The sequence below is a fragment of the Telopea speciosissima genome, chromosome 2, assembly GCF_018873765.1.
Source record: "Telopea speciosissima isolate NSW1024214 ecotype Mountain lineage chromosome 2, Tspe_v1, whole genome shotgun sequence".
NCBI lineage: Eukaryota > Viridiplantae > Streptophyta > Magnoliopsida > Proteales > Proteaceae > Telopea > Telopea speciosissima.
Genome location: NC_057917.1, coordinates 56,447,075 through 56,472,981, shown reverse-complemented (window position 1 = coordinate 56,472,981; position 25,907 = coordinate 56,447,075). Strand labels below are relative to the sequence as shown.

Sequence of the window (25,907 nt, the reverse complement as noted above, 5' to 3'; positions counted from 1 at the left end):
AGTATGAACTCACCTTCCTTTGCTTCTGCTGCGGTCGCATTTGCCATGACCTGTCTCATTGCCCCTATGTCAGAGGAAACCAAGGTCATCCCCTCCCACCTTTTGGATACTTTAATGATGCTATCACCACTCCACTTCTGGTGAATCAGTCGCCTGGTCTTATTAGGCTACCTAACTCCTCTGCAACGGCCTCTCTTGCTTCCTCTGATATGGACATTTCGACGAGTGCTTCTCATCCTCCTGACCCTGTGCCTAAGGCCACCACTGCTGCTGTCCCTGCCAGCTCCTCAAATCCCCTGCCTGAAGATGTTGGGAGTCCTATACTGTTTGACTCCACGGTGTTACCCCCTCTCTTCGATACGTTTTGCCCCCCTTACCCTCTTTACTTTCTGTTGCTGAAGACCTTCATTGGATCCCACCGGCATCACCTTTGCCTCAACAATAAATCCCTGTTCCTGCACCACCAGTTATGGATTTCACTGCCAGACGGCTGCTTTCTCTGAGGTTTCTCTACATGGCTTTGGCTCCACTGCCCAGATGTTCACCACCAGCCAATTGCATTCCAGTTCTTTTGTTGCACCTGCATGTACCCTCCCTGCCAGTAAAAAGCGAAAGTTGGAACAGCCGCATTGGACTAGCCCAGTTGCTTCTGAGTTTGCTGCCCTCAAGACTTCACTATCACAGACTTTGCTCTCTTCTTTTGATCTGCGAGCCCTTATCTCTCTCCTCAAAGAATGGTTGAACGAGCTCTCTCCTTCTGCTTCTGAGAATGCCCAGATGCCTGCTTCATCGGAACCCTTGCACTTTAACTATTTCGTCACTGAGCCTGATGCAACGAACCCTGCCGAGGTAAGTTCTGAACCTTTTGTTGCAAAATTCTTACAATTCTTTAATTTCTTTTGTGTATATTTTGTTCTGCTTCTTTCCTTTGCTGTCTGTTGGTTTGTGCTAGATCGTAAGGCTAGACACAGGTGCTTTATACCTCGCAGGTTTTCTTCTTCCCTCATTTTTGCTCGAATATTTTCTCCCTGGCTGTGTCTCTTTTTCTTTGTTACCATGTCTATCCTTGCCTGGAATGTTAGAGGTTTAAACAATTCCTTCACCAAACAATGCATCACTCGCCATCTGAAAAAATTTAAACCTGGTATTGTTTTTTTTTTATGTGAAACTAAATGTCCTACTGAGCATAAAGTCCAATTTAGTTTCCTTTCACGAAATTTTCATACTATCTGTTTTGTTAATAGCAGAGGATCTAAAGGTTTCAAAGGGGGATTCTGGCTTCTTTGCACTACTTCTGTCGATTATTCAATACTTTTAGTTCATGATTACTTTTGTGCCTTTAATTGGAATCTGTATAAGGACCTCTCTGTTACGGTGCTGACTGTTTATGCCCCCCCCCCCCCCCCCCCATGCATCACCTAGGACTGAACTTTGGAACATCCTAAAAAGTTTTTTATCAACCATTAGACAACCTTTTGTTATTATTGGTGACCTTAACGAGGTTTTGTCTCCCTCTGAAAAACTGGGAGGTGCACCATTTGTCCTTCACCCATCCGGAACCCAACTCTTACAACTCATTGAGACTCACTCGCTTGAAGACCTATCTCCTTGTGGATCCCGATTTACCTGGACCAACAAACAAAGACCACCCCACTTGATCAAGGAATGTCTTGATCGTTGCCTAGCCTCTCCTACTTGGATAACTACTTTCCCCTACTCCTCCATTTCAAAATTACCAGCCATGGCCTCTGACCATAACCCCATTGTTTTACAAACCACTCGACCAAAACACCTGCACCCCAAGCTTTTTCATTATCAAGAAGTATGGACCCACCACCCGGATTTTCTCTTCTTCTGTTCACACAAATGGAAAAGTTTACCAAAACCAATCTCCACTGTCAACTCCTATCCCTGAGGAAGATTCTAGCTCATTGGAATAAAACTGTGTTTGGTAAAATACAAGCCTTGAAAGACCAGTACTTCTCCTATGCTAGTTTTCTTGAAAATAAGGACCCAACACCACTGATGAAGCTCACTATCTCTCCCTCAAATCTAAAATTCAGTGGATTGCTGATGCCGAAGAGAAATTCTGGTTCCAAAAATCCAGACATGCCTTCATCACTGATGGGGATAGAAATACTAGCTTTTATTATTCTGTGGCTAAAACTAATATTCATAAGATAAGGATCCCTTACCTCCTTAGTGACCTTGGGGAGAAGGTAGAAGAGCCAAATGCCATAGCCAAACTATTCTCTGATCACCTTGAAGGCCTGTTCCAAACCACTAACCCCTTGGACACCTCTTTCAAAGAATATCTTTTCCCCCCGGTTCTTACTCCATCTCATGCCTCCACCATGACATCCCTACCATCCCATACTCAAATTAAAAAGGCAGTTTTTTCCATTGGTGCTTATAAAGCCCCTGGACCTGACGGGTTTCAGGCCTGTTTTTTCCATAAATTTTGGGATATCATCCAGTTTGATATCTACCATTTTGTTCACAGTTTTTTCTCTTCCAAATCCCTCCCTCCTAGTTGCAATCATACCCTTTTTTGTATGATACCCAAAAAAGATAATGCCTCCTTCCCAGCTGATTTTTTACCCATCAATTTGTATAATGTGTCCTATAAAATCATTTAAAAAATCATTGCCAATCGCTTACGCCCCATAATTAATTTTCTCTTTTATCTCCCCTTACCAATCTACTTTCATACCTGGCCGCCAAATATTTGACAATATTATTATGGCCCATGAAATTTTCTTTTATCTAAACCATCTTAAGAGCAAAACTAGCTACGCTGCAATCAAGATTGATATGTCTAAAGCATATGATAGAGTCGAATGGCAATTGCTAACTAATTTGGCTTTGTTCCTTGGCTTTAGCCTTGACTGGACCTCCATTGTCACTCTCTCATTTCTACTACTTCCTTCTCTTTCAAAATTGACGGTGGCTCCTTTGGATACATAAAACCCAACTGTGGCCTTAGACAAGGCTGTCCCCTTGGCCCTTACATGTTCCTCTTCACAATGGAAGTTCTCTCTCGTCTCCTCACTGCATACCAGGAACTCAATCTTTTTCATGGTATCAAAGTGGCCCGTAGTGCTCCTGAAATTAGTCATCTTCTGTTTGGCGATGACACTCTTATCTTCTGTGGGGCAACGAAGGAGGATTTCTTAACCATTAAAGCTATTTTGGACCTCTTCTCTGACCTTACTGGCCAGAAAATTAATTTCCAAAAGAGTGAAGTACATTTTAGCAAAAATATAAATGATTCCCTAAAGATTGAACTTTGCACCCTATTGAACCTCAGAGTGATGCCTACGAATTCTTCTTACCTAAGGAACCATGCTTTTCCCTTCCAGAGCAAAAACCAAAGACTTAATCCATGTTGTGAATAGGGTTAAAACAAAACTTTCCCTCTGGAAAGCCAATTAGTTGTCTTTTGTAGGACATAAAATTTTAATTCAATCTATTCTTGCTGCTGTGCCTTCATATCTCATGTCCTGCTTCCTCTTCCCACAAAAGATTTGTAAGTCTCTGGATTCCATATCCATGCAATTTTGGAACAAATCCACCCAGGGTAAGAGGTCTTGTCACCTAATAAAATGGGATAAACTTTGTCGCCCCATCTCTGATGGGGGCCTTGGTCTTCAAAAAGTTGAACACCACAATAAGGCCCTCATCCTCAAACTGGGATGGAGACTCATCACTGAAACCTCTTCCCCCTGGTCCAGGATTCTCAAGGCCAAGTATTTCCCAAAATTTTCAATCTTTCACCCAAAAACCTTGGCAAGAAAGAGATCCTGGACATGAAATAGCATTGCACATACACTTCCACTTTTGCAAGGCATGGTCTCTAGACAGATTGGAAATGGTAAGACTACTTCTTACAGGTATGATCCGTGGATACCTTCCATGAATGATAAGTTCTTACCCCTCAACTCCATGACCTCACATAATTTCCACTTAGTCCATGATCTGATGCATAATTTTACTTGGGATAGGAGTAAGTTCATCTCTTGCTTCGACAATTTATCTATTTCACATATTGAACAGATTCCTATCTCTAACTCTGAGGATGTTTGGAGGTGCACCCTAAACAAAACAGGGAATTTCTCCTCAAAATTAGTGGCCAAGCATCCTCTAGATACTACAAGCCCCCCTACGCCTTTGTTGTTCCATTGGTGGAAATTCTTTTGGAAGCTTGCTATTCATCCTAGATTTAAAATTTTCTTTTGGCGTGTTTTACATGCAGGACTTCCCACATGGGCTTATCTCTCGAAATGGATTTTAGTCGAGCCTACATGTGTGTTATGTGGTTCATACGATGAATCGATCTGGCATCTCTTCTTATCATGTGATTGGACTAGGCATATTTGGGTTGCTGGCCCTCTTGGATTAAGAACTGAGCACTTCTCTGCCCCCTCTTTACTGGACCTCAGTGTCTCTCTCCTTGGCAAGTTTGCCTTGGATAAACAATCTTGCATTTGGTTTTTTTCAGTTTTTATTATTACCTTTTATTATATCTGGGCTGTAAGAAACAAGGTTGTTTTATGTGCTGATAAAGCCGATCCTATATCGGTTATTAAGACTGTCATGCAGTAGTTGACTGACCTTAACATCCATCCCCCTGGCCACACAACAAATCAGGCCCACACCACCAAGTGCACACACCTTACCATCAATACTTTTTTACCTGCTAACATTAACTTCCAATTACCTGGTTTACTGATCGCAGGAATTTTTGAACCCACACTTAAACTAGCTTAGTGGGCTTTTTACATTTTGATAGATGGCCACCATATGCTAACAGATGCAGGTTGCTTACAAACTACTGATAGCACTGAAGCTGGACTAGTAGGACTCTTCCATGGATGGCAAACAGCTTGGCAGGAAAACATTAAGCTATGGAGCATATGGACCGTAGACAGGAATTTATATGACTTGCTTAAGTATCCTTTTTCACTCCCCATCCCTTGGACTTCAATCGGCGTCTACTATGAACTCTTAGACTCTTTCCTGAACTCTTCTAGCGTAGGATTGAACTATATGCTACTAACTCCAACAAACACTGATAATTTAGGACTGTATCTTACTTCGTGGTTTTTTTATATATACGCGTTTCTTTCCTATAAAAAAAAAAAAAAAAAAACTTGACTAAAAAGTATGGGTAAAAAAGTCATAGTGAAGCAATCTAATTCACTTGGCATAGTGATCCCTAGAAGGACCCTACTTTTGAAATGAAATCTTTATTTTCCTTTTTAAAATTATGGATTTTGATTTAAAAATATAATAATCATGGAAAATAAAGAATGTATTTCTATGTCATGGTCCCTTTACTTATTAAATATGTGGGTAACCTTTTCACTTTATCATTAAAAATGCTATTTCGTTATTTGTGGTTGGTTTGATGTGTAAGCAGGTGGCATATAGATCTCTCTCTATCTATTTAGCATCTTTTAAATTTGTTATACAACCATTTTAGGTGTAATAATAATTACAAAAGATTTCATGTTGGTTTTGATTTGATTTTTCCTTTCTCTTATTTATCTTGCAATAAGACGAAGCCTCTGAAGCAAGGATCGTAATTCATGTACCAAACTCGAGATCGATAAAGGCAGATATCGATCCGGATCGGTAAAAAATGATCAAAATTCAGGTTTTATTGAATCGAGTTTGGATTGGACAAAATTATTAACATTAATAAAATACTAAAAATCGGTATGGATCTGTAAGAAATTCAAAAAATTGGTCAAAATCCTCAAAATATCGATAACAACCCCCCTCCCCCAAATGATAAATGTTGGATCGGATCGGCCGATCCAGGAAAACCTTGTCAGATCGATCATGATCGAAACCAATCCGATCCGATCCAAGATTCCGAACCATGCTCTGAAGAAGTAAGAACAGCTTAGCTTCCATTGAAAATGAATCTATAATAGTGTCAAACAGTCGGTTTGGTCTAAATTGAATTTTTAACAATATTTTATTTTTTGGTTTTGCATGTATCGCTCAAAGTGAAGCTGACTTGTTAAGGTGAGATTTGGCTCTAGTCTGTTTCAGATCGCTAGGTTCAATTTTAGGTTGACTTAGCGGGGTTCTTATCAATCCATTATTTGGTTGTTATTAGTCGGTTTTGGTATATTTATAGGGAACAAGGACCATGTCTGGAAGCATGGATCTTGCATCTTGACACAAACAGTGTGAAATGATCGCCCGCCCCTATAAAAGGCAGAAATTCCACCCTTATTGATATTTTCATGTAGGCTCCCTTTGGCCGTCACCATGATTGTGTCTCTGGCTTTGTTATAGCACAGTTTAGAGCCTAACATAATTCTTTCCACACTCATGGCCTGATTTACTACCTCTCGATTGGGACCAGAGTTGAATGGAGCCAAAATATTTCTTTCACGGGTCCTAAAACTCTATTTAAGTGCACTAAATTAAACCGTGCCGTTATCCCAATTAGTGCCGGCCTAATCGGGCCCCCAGGCGATCTACCAAGTCATCCATTACACTACTAACTAGGAGAAGAACCTGTCTTTATTCGGCAAAGATGGACAAGTCCTTTTGTCAGGTTCAACTCTGCACCCAAACACCATAACGGTCTAATTGAATTGCCTTAGCAGCCTGGGACCACATATTACATATATAACCTTCCCTTATAGACCTACCATTCTGTTATCAGCAAGTACTGGTGACATCACCATGGTCCGCACCTATTGTTCACTAGCTTTAGTGTGTAAGTGTAAACCAACTTGTAACTCAACCTACCCTGCTCTGACCCTTTGACCCATACTCCCATGTCCCAACGGTCACATACTCACATGACCCAAATCCGGTTCACCATTCCGAACCGTCAATTGCTCAGTCCCAATAACAGAACCGGTCAAGCACGTAGACCCATTGGTGTCATACTCCCAACCAATAATAAAACTACACGTGTTAATCCCACCATTCTCAGAATGAAGAATCCAAAGTGAAAGTGAAAGTGAAAGTGGAAGTGGAAGTGGAAGTGGAAGACTCTTATAAAAGCACTCCCACGTCAGTTCGATCCTTTGCTCTTTCAGCAAGAAAAATGGCGCCAATCACTCGTCGATCTCCGCCTTCTTTCCCGGCACTCCTCCACTGCATCTTTCTTTCCTTACTGGCGGCATTTCATCCTCCTTCCGCTGCTGCCTCCGGTGGCCATGACTACTCCGGCGCCTTACGTAAGAGCATTCTCTTCTTCGAAGGCCAACGCTCCGGTTAGCTCCCTCCGGATCAGCGCGTCAAGTGGCGCCGCGATTCCGCTCTCAGAGACGGCGCTTCGGTTGGGTAAAGTTAGTTAAAAAAGTTCGTTACACCTTTCTGTCACCGATAATAACCTACAATTTCTGGTCACAGCTTGACCTGACCGGTGGTTACTACGACGCCGGCGAGAACATCAAGTTCGGCTTTCCGATGGCTTTCACGACAACATTGCTGTCATGGAGCATTATCGTTTTCGGCAAGAACATGGGCCCTGAGCTGAAAAATGCCGTCAAGTCCGTTAAATGGGCGACAGATTACCACATGAAGGTAACGGCAGTGCCGGAAACCGTTTATGTCCAGGTAGGCGACGCTCTCTCCGATCACAACTGTTGGGAACGGCCGGAAGATATGGACACTCTTTGCACGGCTTTCTAGATCGACCGGGCCCACCCTGGATCCGACGTGGCAGTTGAAACTGCGGCTGCTTCAATCGTGTTCCGATCACGTGACCCCGCGTACTCCCCTCTCCTCCTTGACAGAGCCGTTAATGTACGTTTTGTTTTACACTGAATCCTTCCTATTCCGGTCAATATCTCACGGTAATTTCAACTTTGAACTAACGGGTCGGTCTTCCAGGTGTTCGAGTTTGCTGACAAATACCGAGGTACGTACAGTACGAGCTTGAAGCATGTTGTGTGCCCGTTCTACTGTGATGTGAATGGGTACCCGGTGAGAAGATTGATGATCCAGTGATCTACGGTTCGATTGGCATAAAGTGTGGTTAGATTCTTGATTTTTATGTTTTGGTGCTTTCGTGTCGTATTTTAATAGGATGAGTTGCTTTGGGGAGCTGCATGGTTACACAAGGCATCGAGAAGGCGCGAATACAGAGAGTATATAGTGAGGAACGAGGTGGTCTTGCACGAAGGAGATACCATTAATGAGTTTGGTTGGGATAATAAACACGCCGGAATTAACGTCCTCATTTCCAAGGTAATCAGTCCTTCCAAACATGACTTTATGTTTCGTTTGTCTCTCTTCCCTCAGTTTTTTCTTGTCTTTATGCTTCAAGGCTTTTATTTGGGCCTGTCAAAAAAGCCCCCTCAGCCCGAACCCGCCCCTAACCCTCCTTGAGCCCGGACCGGATCGGACCCTGATTTTTCAACCTAAAGGGCGGGTTTAGGTTTAGAATTACCTTGGCCTTGACAAGGTCGGGTCGGGTTCGGGTTTAACCCCCGAGCTTAGCCCACCCCGGCCTGACCTTGTACTAATTATAATTATATATAATATAGGTTGGGCTTTTGGGTGTCTATTTTGTACCTTAGGATTTAAGTTTTTTTTTTTTTTGTTTTTATTAGAACCGTAGGATTTAAGTTGTTGGTTTAGAAAATGAGAAACCCTAATTTCCTAAGTCCTAATATTTCGTTTCCTCTCCCACCCGAGTGTCTGGATTAGCCTCATCTATCGTTCTCGTTTGGAGGAGAAGGTCGAAGATCTTGATCCCTAGCCTTGCCTGCGTGATTGCGTGTATCGTTCTCGTTTGGAGGAGAAGGTCGCTGGAAGATCATGAGCCCTAGCCTCACCTGCTTGTATCGTTCTCGTTTGGAGGAGGTCATTGGAAGATACTGAGCCCTAGCCTCACCTGCGCGTAAACCCCTTTGCTTTCCCTTCGACCTTCCGCCTTCCCACTTTGCAATTTCTGCAAATTATGCCCACATCAAAAGACAATAGGAACCTATATTGCTAACAGAGAATCAGGTCAAATCAATTCAACTCAACTACCTTGCGGCTATGCTGTTCTTTCAATTTTCAGATCTGTTTAGCTTATCTGTTGCTACTATGATCAGTTAGAGTTAAAATCATTTTTTTTTTTGGTAAATGAGTTAAACTCATTTTCTTCAATAGTCTCTAATTTATTTCTCTCTAAAGTTATTTTTGAACTCTAAATCTTCTAATCGATTTTCAAATCTATTCTTAGATTCAAGTTCTATTGCATTTGATAAGACCTGCTTTTATCTCTTAATCTGCATATCAAAACCTTCTATATTTTGTGATTCCATTTTGAGTCTCTATAATTTCTGTTTCTATTGGTCAATTAATTCAATTTTGTTATTGTTTTCAGTTTTCCTAGCAACAGTAGGATTTCTCAGAAAACTACTGTTTTGTTATCAGAATTTTATCTTACTCTGCAAACCCGTGTATCATTTAAAATAACCCATCGATTGAAGTTTCATACCATTTTGATTTGATTTTATTTGATTTGCTGAAGTTATTAAATTATCTTAGTTTCTGATTCATTTCTATGTCTATTTTTTCTTCTATTCTTCTCTTAGGATTATTCCTGTTGGAACTTAGAAACCCATTACTTGATCTAGCTTCAAGTATTAATTTCATGGGATTAAAACACAAAAATCAGGGTCAGGGTCAAGGTCAATCAGGGCCAACCCGACCCTGCTCGACTCAATCAGGATCAATCAGGGTCGGGTCAATCAGGGTCGGGTCGAGTTAGGAAAAACCCTAGCAGGGTCAGGACTGGGTTGAGGGTTTCTTAGGCCCTGCCAGGGTTGGGTTGGGTTAGGGTTTAGGGCAGGCCCGGCCCAACCCGACCCATTGACACCCCTAGTAGGGGCATGCATGAACTGCATGAAGTTCATAAATGATTCACCGCAAAAGTTGCAAAAGCCACATCTCAACAAGTGAGGGTGATGTACTGTAGTGCGGCTATTACTATGGAACAATGTGTGGCATCAGAAGTAGCACAGCTTCTGAGTGAGACATCTTTGTAGTAGCAACAATGGGTGTAATAACTGGTTTCCATTCAGTCATAGCAGCTCTATGTAAAAGAACTTGATGTACCTATGCTGAGAAAGTAGCAGTCCCTAGGAATGAAGGATTGCTTCAATGTCGAGGAAAAATTTGAGAGGCCCCAAATCTTTAATGAAAAATTCAGTACTTAGTTGAGCTAGCAGAGAGGTTTTACATGACCAGAATGGCTACTTGCAACAAGAATGTCGTCCACATAAATTAGGACATAAGTACTGGTCATACCATTTCTAAATGAAGAGAGAGGGTGTGACCAGATACCTCGGATAGTGAGACTAGGATGCTTACTGTCATCCTACCGAACCTCCAGGATCACAGATATAGTACATTAACCTCACAGTCCAAATCAATAATAAAAAATCAGAGCAGCGGAAGATAGAAATGTAACAATAAAATCTGAGATTTGAAATCTATATTGTGATATCATATAATAATTGTGTTGTTTATCCTCCATGTACAATCAATGATTCCAACAAAACATAAATATTATATATCAACAGGATATACATCAAAGGGAAGTACATGGAAGAAGAATGTTGGGCCACACCCACTAATACAACCACAATTAGCATCATGAAACAAGTTCACATCGGTCTCCTTTCTTTGGAGGCATCCGTTCAATGAGTGCTCAATGAGGCATACGACGGCTGGGCTGCTTGGCACACATCCCGTGCGCTCAAGGATATGTGCCAGCCAGCTCAGCTGTCGGATGCTCATTGGGTTGACGCACTCATTAGAGAGGAGCCAGATCCAACAAGTTCATCTTCAACTACCAGTGTATCCTAGAAGTTGAAATCCGAAAAGAAGTCATCATTCCAACCTATGCGACCTTCTTCCAAAGAAGTATCGTTTCCAACTTGTATCATTGGTTGCAGATCTTCAACCCAGAGACTTCTAATCAGATCTTCATCTTCTTCACGTCCATTGATATAGCCTGACTTGCCTTTCTCCAATTCTTTATCAAAGGAGTCGCTTTCATCTTCAACTACCAGTGTATCCCAAAAGTTGAACTCCGAAAAGAAGTCATCATTCCAACCTATGCTACCTTCTTCCAAAGAAGTATCATTTCCAACCTGTATCATTGGTTGGAGATCTTCAACCCAGAGACTTCTAATCAGATCTTCATCTTCTCCACATCCATTGATATAGCCTGACTTGCCTTTCTCCAATTCTTTATCAACAGAGTCGCTTTGTTGTTCTAGCCTAGTGGACCCTTGAATACTAGGAAGAATAGGACATGTCATGCCCATTGTTTCGCTTGAATTACGGCTAGTAACAACAACATTAATAGCAGATAGGTCAGGAGAGGTAGATGAAGAAAATTTTCCTAACACCCAAGGGGAACTTTTGGGGAAGGTCCATGGTCGAGGCTTTATAAGTTCGTTTTTCTTGCTCACAGGACTTCTTGCTTCCTCTTCCTGTTTCGAAGCAGTAATACCAGTTTTCTTTTTGTTGAAGTGAGTGTTCCAGTAATTCTTGATATCGTTGTCTGTTCTTCCCGGAAGTCTACCAGCGATTAAGGACCATCTACATATACAAAGTTACAAAACATCATAACCCAAAAGAAAGGGCAGAACATCTAGTAAGCTCTTACTCCGCATCTTGATGTTAGGGTCAAAGTACGGGTGCAAGTTTGTCTTGGAGAGCCCAAACCTGAACCCGCCCAAAGCCCGCTGGGTAGGCAAGGATTGAGATTCCTAAGCCCTAGTTAGGCCAGGCTGGGTTTGAGCTGAGGCCTTGGGTTGAACCCAGTCCTGCTCTGCATGACCCCTATATATAAGTCAACAAAAAATAATATAAATGGCTTGAGATGTTTAACTTTATTTATAAGCATCACATTCTCTATACAATCATTCAAGTTTTCAATGATGGACAAAAATGAAAATTTTTTTTAACTCCAAAGAAGGATAAAGGATTAAGGGAATACATTCATTTTTAGTCCCACGTTGAAAATTTTAGAAAGGAATTAAGAAGGAATTACGAGTCTATAAATAAGAGAGAAAATATTAAATATTATCAAAGTTTTTTATTAACCGAAGGAGATAGTTTAGTTGACAAGGATCAACACTTCACAATTGAGATAAGATGTCATTAAGTTTAAATCTCCTTGGGGCCGACCTATCAAAAAAAATTATTATTAAGATAATCAAATGGCGTAATGATAACACAAAGCCAAGCCCAGCCACCCTGAGCTCAATAGGGTCAGGCTTGGGTTGAGCCCTAGGAACTCTAGGCTGGGCTTAGGTTTTCAAAATCAGCTCCACTCAACCATGTGTACCACTAGTTTTTTTTTTTTTTGGTAAAGTGTACCTCTAGTTCAAACACGAGCATGCATGCATAGGTGTATAAAAATATATATACACACATTAAAAGGGACTATATGTTTTAGTGTTTTAGTATTTGCTAATGAAATAGACATGAATGTTTCCAGAATGGGATAGAACGGCCCAAATATCTGCCATGTGATTACTTTGGATAAGTTTCAGATCAAACGGAGTTCATCAAGTAGCAAAAAAATAATGCTCTGAAAATCTAGGGACTATGGGAGGGTGCATAGACATACGTGGAGGTCTAGTTGAATTTGTGTCCAAAATTCTCGGAGTGCATAATTAATCCAATGGTCAATTCACGTTGCTCAAAATAGTAGATCATCTTAAAATGAAAACGTTCCATAAAAAAAATAAGGGAGAATGTTCTCTGTGCCGTGGGTAGGCAGCGCCCAAACACATGGGGGTGGGCGCAATGACCACCTTGCCGCCCTGAGTGGCAGGCCCAAGTGTCTGGGCACAGCCTGCGCTGCGGCACACAGAACATGAGCCCAAAAGATAAATGTTGTAAAACTAGAGAGATTGTCTTACGAAAAGCCCTCCTACTCAAGTTGATCGGAGGTCTTGGAGGATCAACTAGTAAATCAATAAAAATAAAGAAATTTATATTTACAATCCCTATATTTTCAAACAATTATGTCTATCACCCCTCAAAATTTTATTTATTTCATAAACCTCCTTTGTATATTGAAAGATTCTTACAAACATACCCTTACCGTTAGGGCAGCAAAATTTTTTGTGGAAGAATTACAGTTTCCTTTTTTTTTTTTTTTTTTGTTGTAAACAATGGTTTACTGATGGAAACGTGTCGTACGCATGGATTCTGAATTACATGTTTCAAGAAACTATGAAGTGGAAATGAGTTAAATTATCCTACACGTCAAGGGCATAGCCCTCTTAACAAGGGAGTCAGCTAAGCTGTTTTTCTCCCTTGCAATAAAAACAAAAGTATATAATTCTAAGAGAAAGAGAACACTATCTGGTCGCACTCTATACAAAAGTCATATTCAATAAATATAAAAACCTCAAATACATAGAACACGATTTGGATCAAAACTTTATGTATACCAAGAATTGTTTATGAAACATGAGGTACCCTATTTTCCCCAAACGTTAAGGACTCCAAATGTAATTTATCATTTAGATCAGAAAGAAAAAAACCAAAAAAAACACCCCTAAAGTAAGGATAACTCATCATTTAGATATAAAAGAGAAAAAAAAAACGTAAATTTAACTTTTAGATAAGGGGTAATTACTATCACTATCCTACACTTACCCTATATTTACTAAAACTACCCTACTTTAAATTTCTTTTCTGAAACTACCCTGCTTTTTAACTTTTACATCTCCTTCTACCATCATTTTTAAATACCCAGATTGCCCTTCCTTTTCACCTAATAACCTACTAATCTATTTAACCTACCATTCTTCTTCTATTTTTTACTATTTTTGTCATTATAATAGAAAAAAATGAAAACACACACCCGCTTGTTCTCCCTCCCCTTTTTTACTCCATTTGTTTTTTCTTTTTGTTTTTTCTTCAATTTTTTTATTTAATTAATTTTTTATTCAACATGTCTACCTCATTGGTCTTTTTCGAACTGATCATGGTTCTAAGTATCAGTATCGTATTGCCCGTATCGGGTGATACGTATTGGTTTTACTAGTCACTGATATCGTGCCGATACTGTATCAAAAGCACGGTACAGACAAAGGGTAAAAGGTCAGAAAACTCATTTTTTAAGGAGATTCAGGGGTAATTTTGTCGGTACAGCCGATCCAGACCGATACCGTATCAGTATCATATCAGTTTTACTGGTTACCGATACCCGTTCCGATACCATGCACTAAAACCATGGAACAAATCAACTCTCTTCAAAGCACCCCACTTCTTTTCTATCTTCCTCTTTTTATTCAATTTACCTTTCTGTGTTTTTAATTTTTAATTAATCTACAACATGATTCTCGAGTCGTCACTCTACTTCTCCCTCTTCATATTCGCAAAAGCAGAAGACACGAGATAGAACGACACAAGATCAATCATCGGATTGTCTCTACCTTCTTGATGATTTCAGTTGAGAATCAATGAAAGATGGATCGGTTTCAGAGAAGGGAGAAACAGAGTGACGACTCGAGACGAAGGAGAAGAACTGGATCACGGTGAGGATCAGGTCGATCTGTTCGAAGAAGAACGATGAGAATGAAATGTTGAATAAAAAATTAATTAAATAGAGAAATTGAAGAAAAAAAAATGAATGGAATAAAAAACGGGAGAGAGAAGAAGCGGGTGGATGCTTTTCTAATATTTCAATAAAAAAAGGTAAGTTAAATAGATGGAAAAATTTCAGCGGCACCCCCTCTCCTCTGTTGGACTGTTAAATTAATGCCATCCCACTAAGCACCAAAATATCAATTTTGATCAAAAACTTAACGGGGTTAGCATTTATTTTGTTAATTAGTGATGTCAGCATGTTAGTTTTTCGTTAAAGACTATTTTACTTTTCCCCTTAAAACGACTGAACCTAGTCTTCTTCTTCACTCCCATCTCTGCAACTGGGCAAATGGTAACAGTTGCCATCTCTCACCTCTGCACCCTTGCAGACACTCATTTAGTCACCTCTCACCTCGCTGCAATTGAGAGAGAGATTTAAAAAAAAAAAATATATAGCTAAAGGGTTTTGGGGAGACAAAGAAGCTGAGACACCATCGTCGGACCTTCACCGAGCCGAGGAAGAACTAGACCCTACGGCTTCTCCTTCTTCTGTATCTTCTGTTTCTTCTTTTTCTTCTTCTGGTTTTCTAATTTCTTCTTTTTTTTTATTTTTTTAATTTTTTTTTTTATCTTTTCTTCTACATCCAAAACTCACCGATTGAAACCACCATAGCCACCTCTGGATTTACCTATAGCTTTACTCGACCTTAACCGAACCTATCTCCCACTGAACTTTCTTGTTTTTTTCTCAGACCCTACTTCTCTCCATTTGTGCCTCCGGAACAAAGCCATCAAGAATTTTTTCAACACAGATCTCTGAGCTCTTGCAGCTGAAAGAAGAGGCATCTACCATCGGATTGATTTTACAGCCAAAAAAACAGAAAATGCAGACATCAAGCCAAAAAAACCCAGGGAAACAGCGCGCAGAAGAATAAAGAAGAGAAAGGGAAAAATCAAGAGAAGAACTTACCAATGGAGGAATTACAATAGAGCTTGCCAAGACTCACAACGGAGAGCTCTTCGAGGGAAGAAGAGTGATCGAGGACAGTGTTCATGCCCTTGGCACCAAATTTGCAGGAATTACAAAAGATAGAGCTTCTTCAATCCCTTGCAATTGACGGTGACATCGGCCATGCCTACATCGGTTAACTTGCGGCAAAAATGGAGCTTGAGGGTAGTGAGGTTACGGCAGTGGAGAGAGATGAGGACAAAAGCGTCGTCGCTGATGTGAATGTGTCTGCTTTTACGAACACATTTGAGGGCGAGTGTGGTGACGGTGTCATAGCGAGTGAAGAGAGAAGTGATGCTGGTAATGAGATTGGATTCAGCCTTGAGGAAGAGGCGATGTCGACACTAACTCTCTACACGGAGCCAACGGCGACAGACGAGAGAGCAGCTTTCGCGATCTAGGGAACCCAGGGACTTGAAGATGTAGGAGAAGCACCCATCCGGAAGGTCATCGGCATTATCGATGGGAAGGAGATGAACATAGGCATCGTCGCCGCCAGGCATCGTTGCAGCGATTTGAGATTCCGGCTGCCGATGCCAACTGGCCCCCGCGCACAGATCAGAGAGAGAGGAAAGGCATCCGGGGGGGAATCCAACCTTACCGGAGATGGAAGAGGTGATGCAGCTATGGTTTTTTCCCCTTTTCCTTGGCTCAGAGTGGACTGACCTCCATTGTTTTAGCTCCATAACACTGAACCCCATTGTTTCAGCTATGGTTCTTCCCCTGGGATTGGCTATGCGTTTGCAGCAGCGATGGTGTTGGATTTGCTAGGCGCAAATGGCAGCAACGGCGGAGGAGCTCAGGGACAGGGGCGGGGTCTTGTAAAGGGTATTTTAGTCATTTGACTTACACAGTTAACCGCGTTAGTTTTTGATCCAGAATTGAAATTTTAGACCTTAGTGGTGTGACATTAAGATAACGGTCCCACAGAGGAGGTGGCGTCGAAAATTTCCCTAAACAGATTAGTAGGTTACTAGGTGAAAAGGAAACCTAGGTGAAAAGGAAAGGTAATCTGGATATTAAAAAACATGAGGATAGAAAGAGATATAAAAAATTAAAAGCAGGGTAGTTTTAGAAAAGAAGTTTAATGTATAGTAGTTTTAATAAATATAGACTAAGTGTAGGGTAATGATAGTAATTTTTTTTTTTTTTTTTTGGGTGAAGGGATAGTGATAGTAATTGCCCCTTTAGATAAATGTTTGCTAATCACAACTGACAACTAGGTAAATTGGATAAAAATCCTCTCCAATTCTTTAATCTGGCAATACCTGGCAATGCTACCTTCACTGTATAACACGTGGCACAAATAGATGTAATGGTCAAAAATGACTTGCACCATTTCATGAAACTCTATCCGTTTTACTTATCGGATTCATCCTAACCCGACTAGAATGTAAAACCAAAACCACCCAAGTCGCGACTTTCCCTCTCTCTCGTTGGTTCATCTCCTCCCCACCATTGTCGAGCCTGCATTCTGCTAGAAGGGAAAACTCTCGAGGGGTTTGGGTATTTAGGTAGCAGTTATGTCCTTCAATGGAGGGGCAAACGGCGAGTCGATGAGCAATGGTGTAGTGACTTGGTGGTTCTGAGAGAGAGTTACCTCTGATTTCTGAACTCCAAAGTAGAAGAAAAGGCTTTAATGTTATTATGTAACAGAGCAAATGAGGATTTATGGATTTGATTCTTTTTTTTTTTTTTTCCAATAGATTTCTAAAAGCACAAGAATCGTCATCTAGTCTAATACGGAAACCAAAGTTTCTCTGTAACTCTCTCTTTCTCTCTCTTTCTTTCTTTCTGCTTTTGCCAAGTTCAGAGCAATGGCTCTGTAACAATGAATCTGTTGCCATGAACGCATCAAATTCTAATGAAATCTCGAAACAAACCCCGTCAATACCCCCGATCTTGATGCAGAACGGTCTTCAAATCCTCATCTTACAACCAACCTATTACTCAGACACTTCACCCATCGCTAACCCAAACCCCTCGAGGGCTTTCCCTTCTGGCAGATCGCAGGTCTGGTTTCAGACCTCTAAGCTTGACCATGGTGGTTTCAAATCCCTTATTTTGTGGTTTTGGTTTTACATTTCAGTCGGGTTAAGATGGATCCGGTAAGTAAAACGGGTACAGTTTCATGAAATGGTGCAAACCATTCTTAGCCATTAGATCTGTTTGTGCCACGTGTCGTACAGTAAAGTTAGCATTGCCAGATTAAAGAATTGGAGAGGATTTTTATCCAGTTAAATTTTACAATGATAATCACACAAGCGTTGTTGATATGATTTTTTTTTCATAACCTATACTAAAATTCTTTCCTCACTAACCATGTTGATAAAATGGTTTCCACGTTGTGATCGATGTGCCTAGGATATCCCCCTCCCCCTCTTACCCGCATGTGAATCCTTGCCCAATTGATAATTAATCTAGTGGATTTGCCTTATTCAAGAATTTTTTTTCATAAATGGTATATATAGTTATAAATCAAATCTCAACAATTAGTAGAATTTTTTTTTTGGTACGTAGAAACACAATTAGTAGAATTAATGCTATCGAATAATATTCTAACAAAAAAAAATAAAAAATGCTATCGAATATGGAGATAGCACTGAGTCCCGCATTTTTTTTTTTTAGCCTCTGCTAAGACTAGGTTATGTATTTTTTTTTCTTTCATAAACACAAAACAAGCCTAGATTATCTATTACAGAAAATGTTTGTGACTTTCTTTCTACTTAGTTATAAATTTATTTCTTATAAAAGAAAAAAAGGCTAGGAATTGAACAAGATGATGTATTGTAATACTAATTATCTCAAATTATCAGTCTTTAATAAATACTCAATAGCTCGAGAATGAACTCACCCTTGACGGGACACAAGTTCTTGAACGAGTTCAGCTCAATACACCCCTAAGCGCAAAGTGGATTCCATCTCTGCAAAGTGGATTCCATCTCTGTGCCTAGGAGCGTACAAAAATGATTCTCGTGCTAGAACCTGAGCTAGTCTCTTCTTGAATGTGTTTCTCTCATGTATGTCATTCACTAACTTCAATTCCATAACATATATATAGACCATAAAATTGACCTTTTCTATTTACTCCCTTGCCAATTTTTAAATGGATTTTATGTAGGGCTGTAAATGGATAACCGAAAATCCGAATTTGATTCACATCGGTTTCCGTTTAGGGGCATCCATATTCAATTAGAGATATCCGGAAAAAAAATCCGAATCCGAATGTTTAATTATAAAAAATTAAGTAAATAATGATCTTGAGGGTTTTTGAAGATTCAACAGGTTCTAGAATATGAGAAGAGAATCATGAACTAAAACCATGGATTGAGAGTGAATTGTATCCACTAGGGGGAGGAAGGTTCGGGTTACACAAGGCAGAGGTGTAAACGGATGGAGGCAGAGGTGTAAACGGATGGTCGAAAATTCGAATTCGATCCGCATCCGAATCCATTCAAATTCGTTTAGAGGTATCCGTATTCGACCAGAAAATATTCGAATCCGATTACATCTGATCCGTATCCGAGCCGAATCCAATCCGTTTACAGGCCTAAATTTCTATGGGTAGGGTGGACTTTTTCTGTTTTTTTTTTTTTTTTGTTTGATTTTTTGGCTTCTTACAATAGGGGAGGGGGAGGGGGAGGGGGTGGGGGATGGGGTGGGATGATGACCCTCGATTCCTTCACCGTGGGTGGTGAAGAGACTTTCTCCTTTTGACCTTTTTCTCGTCAATTAACCACTGTTTGTCATGTTGGCAGAATGTGTCAAATACACAACACCACTGCGGATTAGGAAGGTCTTCGGCTCTATTCTATCTCTATGTGGTTGGTTCTAGTATTCTTTTTCATAACTACCCAGTACTTTTCAAGGTAAAGAGAAAGGTGGTTAAAAAAAAAAACAAAGGAAGAGGGATGGGTATGCTAGCAGTACTGCTAGCATCCTATGTGTCTTATTTCTCTCTTCCTCCTTTGGAATGACTCCCTTATCCCTCAAAGGGAGGAAGAGAGAGATAAACACATAGGATGCTAGTATACGGTATACCGCTAGCATACCCAGCCTTTTTCCAAATGAAAAAACATAAAAATAACACTGCTTGGTACATTGTCCTAAGCTCAAACATAGTAGTGCATAACATTATCATCTCACCTCTGTGAAATAAATAATTCCATCTATATGGATGCCCTACGTGCTCTTAGCCCATGTGGGTGCAACTGCCACGTGACCAAAACAACCAAATTTTATTGACCTCAGAAATTGACGGAGACAAATTGATACCTTGGAGTTCAAAGTACCCATTCCAAATTGTCTTATTATACATCAACAAAAACATTGCTTTTAAATGATCAATATTATGTGGTCACGAGCAAGTGTTGAGACATTTGAGATTGTTCTCTCTATTTCTTCGCGGGAAGAGAGAACATTACTTGGTTGCGTTGTCCTTGTGTGAGAGCGGGGACCATTAAGGGGAGCACATGCCCAAGCATCCAAGCAACCTTCTTTCTCCTTCTTTGTGATAATGTTAACATTATCACAACCAAGAAAATGAGGAGAGATAGAAGGAAAGTTTTAGCAAAGTGCAATGAGGTACAATGATACACGGGATTTATTAGACTTGGAATTCAAACCTGATTCAGACTTGAGATTCAAACCATTGAATATGTCAATTTTCACAACAAAACTCAATCATTTATCTCTTATATATTATCTTTTTTGCCTCTCTCTCTCTCTCATTTTAACTGTTCATTTGTTTTCAAAATATAATAGATCTTCAAAGCCTGATACTGTCACATAAAAAATGAAGTACCCATTGCACGAGGCTCCAGACACTGCGAGATCTGGAGAGAATCATAATATACGAAGCCTTGCCCTTGCTTTTGGAAAGAGCTTTCCAAATTTAATATATAGACCATGGCATCTATTTGTACACAAAATTTTAGGTCCTTAGTGATGCATGACATGGTCGATATTATGTCTATTAAGATTTGATTCTTCATCAAATCTTTCCTAATTTCTTGCTAATTGTGAATCAATGTTTATCTTAATTGATTGTAAGAGTAATCTTAGGATCATTTTCTATGGAATATATACATAAAAGAGGATGAATATAAAGGAATGATGGAAGAAAATAATCCTAAGATTACTCTTACAATCAATTAAGATAAACATTGATTCACAATTAGCAAGATTGTTGCTGCTAATTGGGAGGAATAAATTAGGAAAAATTTGATGAAGAATCATATCCTAATAATGTCAAACCAAATAGCATCCATGCAATGGTTGAACAGACCAGTAAACTAACGCCAGCAAAGAAGAAACAAAAAAAAAAAAAAAAAAAAAAACAGTAGGTGAAGCATTAAAAATAGCACTTTAAGAGGTTGCACTTGCCTGTTGCCTAAGAGCTTGTGAAGCCTGACGAGGAGGTCAACTTCATCTTGCGTGAGCTCTCCTCTTTTGATATTGGGGCGGAGATAGTTTAACCATCTCAACCTGCAACTCTTTCGGCATCTTCTCAGCCCTGAAATGAAAGACTTCCTTAAATTAGTGCCTTTTTCTTCTTAAGTTTCCAACATATAACTCTCTCTCTCTCTCTCTCTCTCTCAAAAACAGAACCCAAGACCAGAATACCCAATACCTGCTCTAAGGGGAACTTGATGCCACTTTCCTTCTCCATACTTCTCGATGCATTGGCGTAGAAGATGATCTTCTTCTTCAGTCCAAGTACCTTTTCTTACTGCAAACAGTCTATCCATCGTATATCATTTGGTAACTTTGTCCATGATTCTGAAGGCCGGTATACCTTATTTATTTATAGATGGTATTTCATAGAGTGAGTCTGAAATGCCAAATGAAGTTGTTGTACTTATTATCTTCTATCATTATTTTCTTTCGATTGAGCCTTGATACTTGTGGAGTTACAACAAAAAAAAAAAAAAAAAAAGACCCTTGTGTTCTATGAACAATTTAATTAATTGGCATAAATTAAAAATTTATTATCATTTGAAATCCCCACCAGTTGGGCTTTTATCCCAATCTCAAGGTCAAAAGAGTAAAAGTATCGGTCAAACAAAATTTAAAAATATATAAATTTTTGAACAAAAAAAAAATAAAAAAAAAATCAATTTTTGTATAAAATATTAAACAAAATACAACAACTATTGTAATAAGTAGGTAAAAAAAAAACCTTGGTTAAGTTCCAAAAAAATATCCACGTGTAAGAGGAATGGATGATACCACGTTATAGAGCTGATATCAGATTCAATCCATGCAATCGCATTGATATCGGGTTCAAGGTTGAGTAATACCAATACAAATAGCGCATCTGGTACCGATACCTCAAACCATGAACACAACAAATAAGGTCAAACTTGATTTGACAAACCTACCTAAACCAATAATTTGTTTTGGCATAAAGCTAGTTTTTCACCTTTCACCTTCTATATGAAATCATAACTATACCCTTTTTGTATTTTGGTGGTCGTGTGTCTTTCAAAGACTGAAAGAGTAGAAATGCAACGTGCATCTGTTCCAACCATCAATACATAAAAATGCTTATAGACGTGGCTGCATAGTAGGGAGGTCCTTCAACGACGTATGACCGAGTGTGCCTCATATCATTAATATGTTTGTGATATAATGTCTTTTAATGCATTCCAAGACGGTGAAAGATGATAGACCTAACTCAGTCGGCTGTAACAACTTACTATACATCCAGTCAGATCGTAATACAAATCGATGTGAACTATATAAAGAACAGTATTTGATCAAAGTAAGTATTTACATTTATTACTCTTATCGATTGTCCGATTCTGAATTAATCATCGAAATTACCACGAGTTAACTTCGGAATTTAGCCGATCATTTTCTATCTCTTCTACAGATCATCCACATCAGCAAGTTCAGGATTAAGTGGCAACACAATCACATCTGGGAATTGTTTCCCACAAAGAACTGACACTATGAACCTGTTTGGTAACATTTCAAAAAAATGAAAAAAAACAGAATTTACTCATAAGTTAGCGGGGTTTGTTTCAACCACATCTGGAAATTGTTTCCCACAAAGAACTAACACTATGACTCTATGAGTCAGCGGGGTTTCTTGCAAGCATCCCCAATACATGATTTATCAACTACTAGTCAATGTTTGAAAAATAGGAATCGAATGAGTCTAATCGGTCAATTCAGTTTTAACCATCCCATAAGGGTGCGAACCGGGTGGTTCGATTTGTTTTTTTTTTTTTGGTTCCGATGAAAGTTTTAAGAAAAATCGAAACCGAACCAATAAGAATTTTTCGGTTTCAAGTTGAGTTGGGTTCGACTTGTGTTATCGGGTTCAATACGTTTTCGATTTGAAAACCATGTATGGACTGTTTTCGGTAGAGATCAGGCAAGATTCTTAAGATTTGGGGGTCGGGTTCAGGTTTCGGTTCAATCCTATCAATTGGGTTCATCAGATTAATTCGAACCGAAATGAACTGAAACCAAATAGTATCCTAAACCATTAACCAAGCCCAACCCAATAAGGGTTCGATTCGATTTGAATCAGGTTCAAACAGGTCGATCGTGCCAGTTTGACCGGTTCGTCTTAGTTTTGACATCCCTAAATTCCCAATGCATTATTTATCAACTACCAGTCATTGTTTAAGAAATTGGAATCGGATTGAATCGAATTGATGAATTCAAATCGAAATTTGGCCATGACTGATAACGATAGATTTCCACCAAAACAGTTCGAAATCAGTCAAAATCGGTATTAAAAAAAAAAAAAAAGGACATGTATCAGTCATGAACTGTCTCACTGTCTGATTGTTATAGACTGATCAAGTTCGGAACTGACGTAGGGTGGGGAAAGTATCATTCATGAGTCTCCAACTTTAGGGATGAGACAAGAGGTTCATTAATATTAGTGGTGAGATATCACTTCCTTCCATCTCTGGATTGAAGGGATTATCACAAAAAAATCTTGTCACTCTTGTGGGTTAAAGGAGCCCACGCCGACAATTTCCCCCAGTTTTATTCTTCTCTGGGGACTGGGATCAGGTGTCGAGAAGTTATCTCTTAAGTCTAAGGCCCCCTTTGATTGGAATTTTATAATTGGGGTGGAAACTTGTAACTGGATTCAATATTTGACGGTTGTTATCAAGTCCAAGGGAGAGGTTTTGGTTACGGGCCTTATGGCCAATCTAATATCAATTACTAAATCCATAGATAATAATCCAATTACTAGTCTAGAAAATGGTTCTGATTAGTGGTGAAACAGGGTCGGGTTGGGCTGGTTTTTTTAAAACCGTAGCCTAACGTTGAGTCCTCTTAGCTCAACCCAAGCCCAATCTGACCTTAGATCAGACTGAGAACCTAGTCCTGTCGGGCTCATCCCAATCCAGCCCAGCCCAGTCCTGATTAATCCTAATCGGGCTAGGTTGGCACTGATTGACCAGTCTCATGTTATTAGGTATTGATTTGTTTCATACTTAATTGACTATTAGACTTTTCTTTGAGTTAAAAAACTTAACCCAATCTTAAAATTTTAAATACTTTTGTTCAATAGATAATTAGTTTCTTTTTTTTTTTTTTTGGATAAACCAATAGATAATTAGATACTAAACAAAAATTGCAAAATATAATCAATTGATTGTAAAGCATAACCTAACACAGAGCCGGGTCGAGCTGGGCTTAACCCGAGGCCTCGACCCTGGCCCAGCTCGCCCAGACTCCGAGCCTGAAAATTTCAATCCTAACCCGCCCTCAGGGTTGAAAAATCCAGCCCAAGCCCTGTTTGGGCTCAGGGCGGGCTCAGGCCGATAGGGCCAAACTTACACCCCTAGTTCTGACACTATATAAGTGTCAAATATTCAAAATTAACTTATTAAATACACAAATAATTGGATATAAATTATTATTATTTTTGGTAAGAATTGGACATAAATTCTCAAGTATATAAAAAATGTCAATTCCTAAACATTCAAATATTCATTCATAAACAAACAAACCAAATGCTTAAAGAGAGTCCATGAAAAGAAAATAAAAACTTGAAGAGGAAATCTCGATCCCTAAACATATAAATAAGTCCAAAAATGGTCCTCATAACTTTTTATAACTTTTGGGAAAAAGAGCGCAACCTGGTCGCGAGGAGCGCACAAAAGTACTACCCTGCCCCCATTAAATAAAAAATTGTATCTTTGTTTATTCCTTTGTGTGCACTCTCATTATTGACCCCTATGATTATATGAGGGTTGTAATCAATCTGCAAAAAAAATTGTCCTCTCCTAGTGAATCGAAGAAATCCTTTGTCAATCAGTTAGTACCAGAAACTCAATGATGCCGATTAAGAAACTTTTTCCGGCGGAGTTAAAGCGAACATCGAGCAAAGGTTTTATGTTTTAACTGCAACGAGATGTTCAATCCGGGCCACCACTACAAGAAGCTCTTCCTTATTGAGGGATATTGGTCGGATAATGATGATGATGCAGAAAATGTTGAAATAGAGACGCAGATGGTGAATCAAGAAGAAGTAATAGAGATTTCCATTCATGCAATTATAGTGGCTGAAAATTAATTTTTTGATGGTATGCTAGCTAAGATTAGAGCTAAGTTGGCAGGTTGGAAGAGTCGCTTGCTTTCAGCGGGGGGAAGGATGGTTTTGCTTAAACATGTATTGGCTTCGAGTCCAGTTTATCTATTATCTTGTCTCGAGGTGCCAAAAATGGTTATGAAAATTTTTTATTCGATCTACTCTAACTTTCTTTGGGAATCCTCAGATTATGGCAATAGACATCATTGGGTGAGCTTTAAGAAGATTTGCAGGCCAGTGGGTGAAGGGGGTCTTGGCCTTTGTTCTTTAGAGGATATGAATGCAGCCTTTAGATTAAAAAGACTTTGGCGTATGACATCTAAAAAAACGTTGTGGGCTGGTTTTTTTAAAGCAAAATTTCTGAAAGGGTAGCATATCGTTCTGGCTCAACCTGGCCATATCGGGTCCAGAACTTGGGGGAAGACGTTTTCCTCTCTAACTGTTGATGGCTTATTGGTAAGGGCAATATCTTTGTTTGGTTGGATGACTGGTTGGGTGTTGGTCCGTGAATAGATTATGTGGGTAGTGCCTTACGTATTAATCCATATACATTGATGAATGAAGTTCTTTTTATGGATGGTGTACGGGATACTAGTTTCCTAAACCTTATTGATTCTGTGGAGGTCAGAGATAAAATAACCGGCGGTAATTTTTATATCTCTCAAAGGGAGGATAAGTTGGTATGGATTCAGAATTCCAATGGAAAATTCTCTGTGAAATCGGCTTGGCAGTCCA

The 25,907-nt window shown here is 39.5% G+C and overlaps 1 protein-coding gene and 1 pseudogene across 1 annotated transcript; one reads left to right on the top strand and one right to left on the bottom strand.

The window, feature by feature from the left end:
- The first annotated feature begins 209 nt into the window (after window positions 1–209).
- LOC122650902 lies at window positions 210–8,367 on the top strand (annotated as a pseudogene).
- Window positions 8,368–10,838: 2,471 nt separating this feature from the next.
- On the bottom strand, window positions 10,839–21,354 carry LOC122650901 (transcription factor MYB1-like). The gene is made up of 3 exons (XM_043844266.1): window positions 21,237–21,354; window positions 20,990–21,119; window positions 10,839–11,583 (listed from the first exon to the last, which is right to left on the bottom strand). Exons 1-3 carry the CDS (start codon window positions 21,352–21,354, stop codon window positions 10,839–10,841), a joined length of 993 nt encoding a protein of 330 aa, XP_043700201.1.
- Between the last annotated feature and the right edge of the window lie 4,553 nt (window positions 21,355–25,907).